Source organism: Atta colombica, unplaced genomic scaffold (assembly GCF_001594045.1).
Source record: "Atta colombica isolate Treedump-2 unplaced genomic scaffold, Acol1.0 scaffold101, whole genome shotgun sequence".
Lineage (NCBI taxonomy): Eukaryota > Metazoa > Arthropoda > Insecta > Hymenoptera > Formicidae > Atta > Atta colombica.
This window is the reverse complement of record NW_017259186.1, coordinates 398,631-400,025: the sequence shown is the minus strand read 5'-3', so window position 1 is coordinate 400,025 and position 1,395 is coordinate 398,631. Positions and strand designations below refer to the sequence as shown.

The window sequence follows — 1,395 nt, the reverse complement described above, 5'->3', positions numbered from 1 at the left end:
AGTAACTCTTCTCTATATGGAAGCTCCTTGCATTGTGCTAGGTTATACATCGAAAACAAAGATGTTATCCAATTTTTTAATAGAGCGAGATGCACTTCTTCACATTTCCTTTTCTTTCTATGAATGATCGATTACTGAAGGTGCAGCTATAAGAAATTTGAAAAAAAAGAAGCTCTGCGCAATTCTACTCGTCAAAATGGATAGTATTTTTATTCAACACTGTACAAACATATTAAGCGATTTATTTCATTAAAATAATGTAAAAGATTGAAACATATCTAAAGAGCTGCAAGGTAAAGACACAATAGGAAGAGAGAAAACTCTAACCTTTTAACAAAATTTTAACATTCTAGATATTAAAACCGAGACGGAGTAAGAAAAGTTCAAGGTTTTCTTTCGGGGCTAGAGATACGTCTAGCTAATTGTTGATGGATGGCAGCAACGTTTTGATCCTTTGATGATGGTACGATACATTCCTTTTCCGCGATAGTTGTAGTCGCAACTACACATGATTTATTATTTTCATGGCTTGGCGAAACGTCTCTTACTAATCCACGAAGAAACATCGCGACACATGGCCATGGAAATATCCTGTGTTTTAATGATTATGCAATTTTTTTCATATGAATGATAAAATAATGAAATAACAAATTTACTTACCACTTTAAAGTAAGCAAAATTTGTAAGTAACCTGGAATGATGGCATACTTTTCGTTACACCTCATCGCCATTATTATTCTATCGGCTACAGCATTTGGACTTAGAGTCGGGATGTATCTAAAGTTTGAATATTGTACATACTTTCATACATGTAATAAGTTAATTTATTTACATTTATATTATTAGAAAAAATATAAATAATAATTTATTTCTAATTTATTTCTAAAAATAATAGCTTCTAAAAAATTTTCGAGGAAATTTTCTAAAACATTGAGTAATTTCGTATATTCATTATATTATCATAAATATCAAAATCTTATCTACCTTGATTGAACATCATCGAACATGCCAGTACTACGGATAAAATAAGGACATACAACTGTTGTGTTGATATTGTATCCTTCATACTAGAACAGAATAGAATAAGAATAAGTTGATCGATTAGTCATATAATGATTATATAATAGTACCTACAATAGAAAAATATGAGTAGCTAATTCAGATAGCAAAATGTTAACAGAACGTCAACAGATTGGTAGCAAATTTTATTAGATGTTAGTAGATAATGTCAACTGTCGCATTCTGCTCCTATTCTATCGTCAATATCTATTGAACATTTTATATCAACAGATTGCAGAAATTAAATAGGATATCGATCATGTAACTTTTTCTCTTGAATGGAAATGTGAAAAGTAAAAATTTGTATGTATATATTAGGTGTAGGAAAAAGTTCGT

The 1,395-nt window shown here is 29.9% G+C and overlaps 1 protein-coding gene across 2 annotated transcripts in view; it reads right to left on the bottom strand.

Moving 5' to 3' along the window:
* Positions 1-291: 291 nt before the first annotated feature.
* Positions 292-1,395, bottom strand: part of LOC108686954 (short-chain dehydrogenase/reductase family 16C member 6-like) — a 41,341-nt gene continuing 40,237 nt past the window's right edge. Inside the window, exons 6-8 of one of the 2 annotated variants that reach the window (XM_018192490.1) lie at positions 985-1,067; positions 661-777; positions 292-591 (exon numbers count right to left, since the gene is read on the bottom strand). In XM_018192490.1, the coding sequence (XP_018047979.1) occupies positions 384-591; positions 661-777; positions 985-1,067 (408 nt within the window). In that variant the 3' untranslated portion in view covers positions 292-383. The remainder of the gene's footprint in view (positions 592-660; positions 778-984; positions 1,068-1,395) is intronic. The other variant, XM_018192498.1, reaches the window with a different exon arrangement.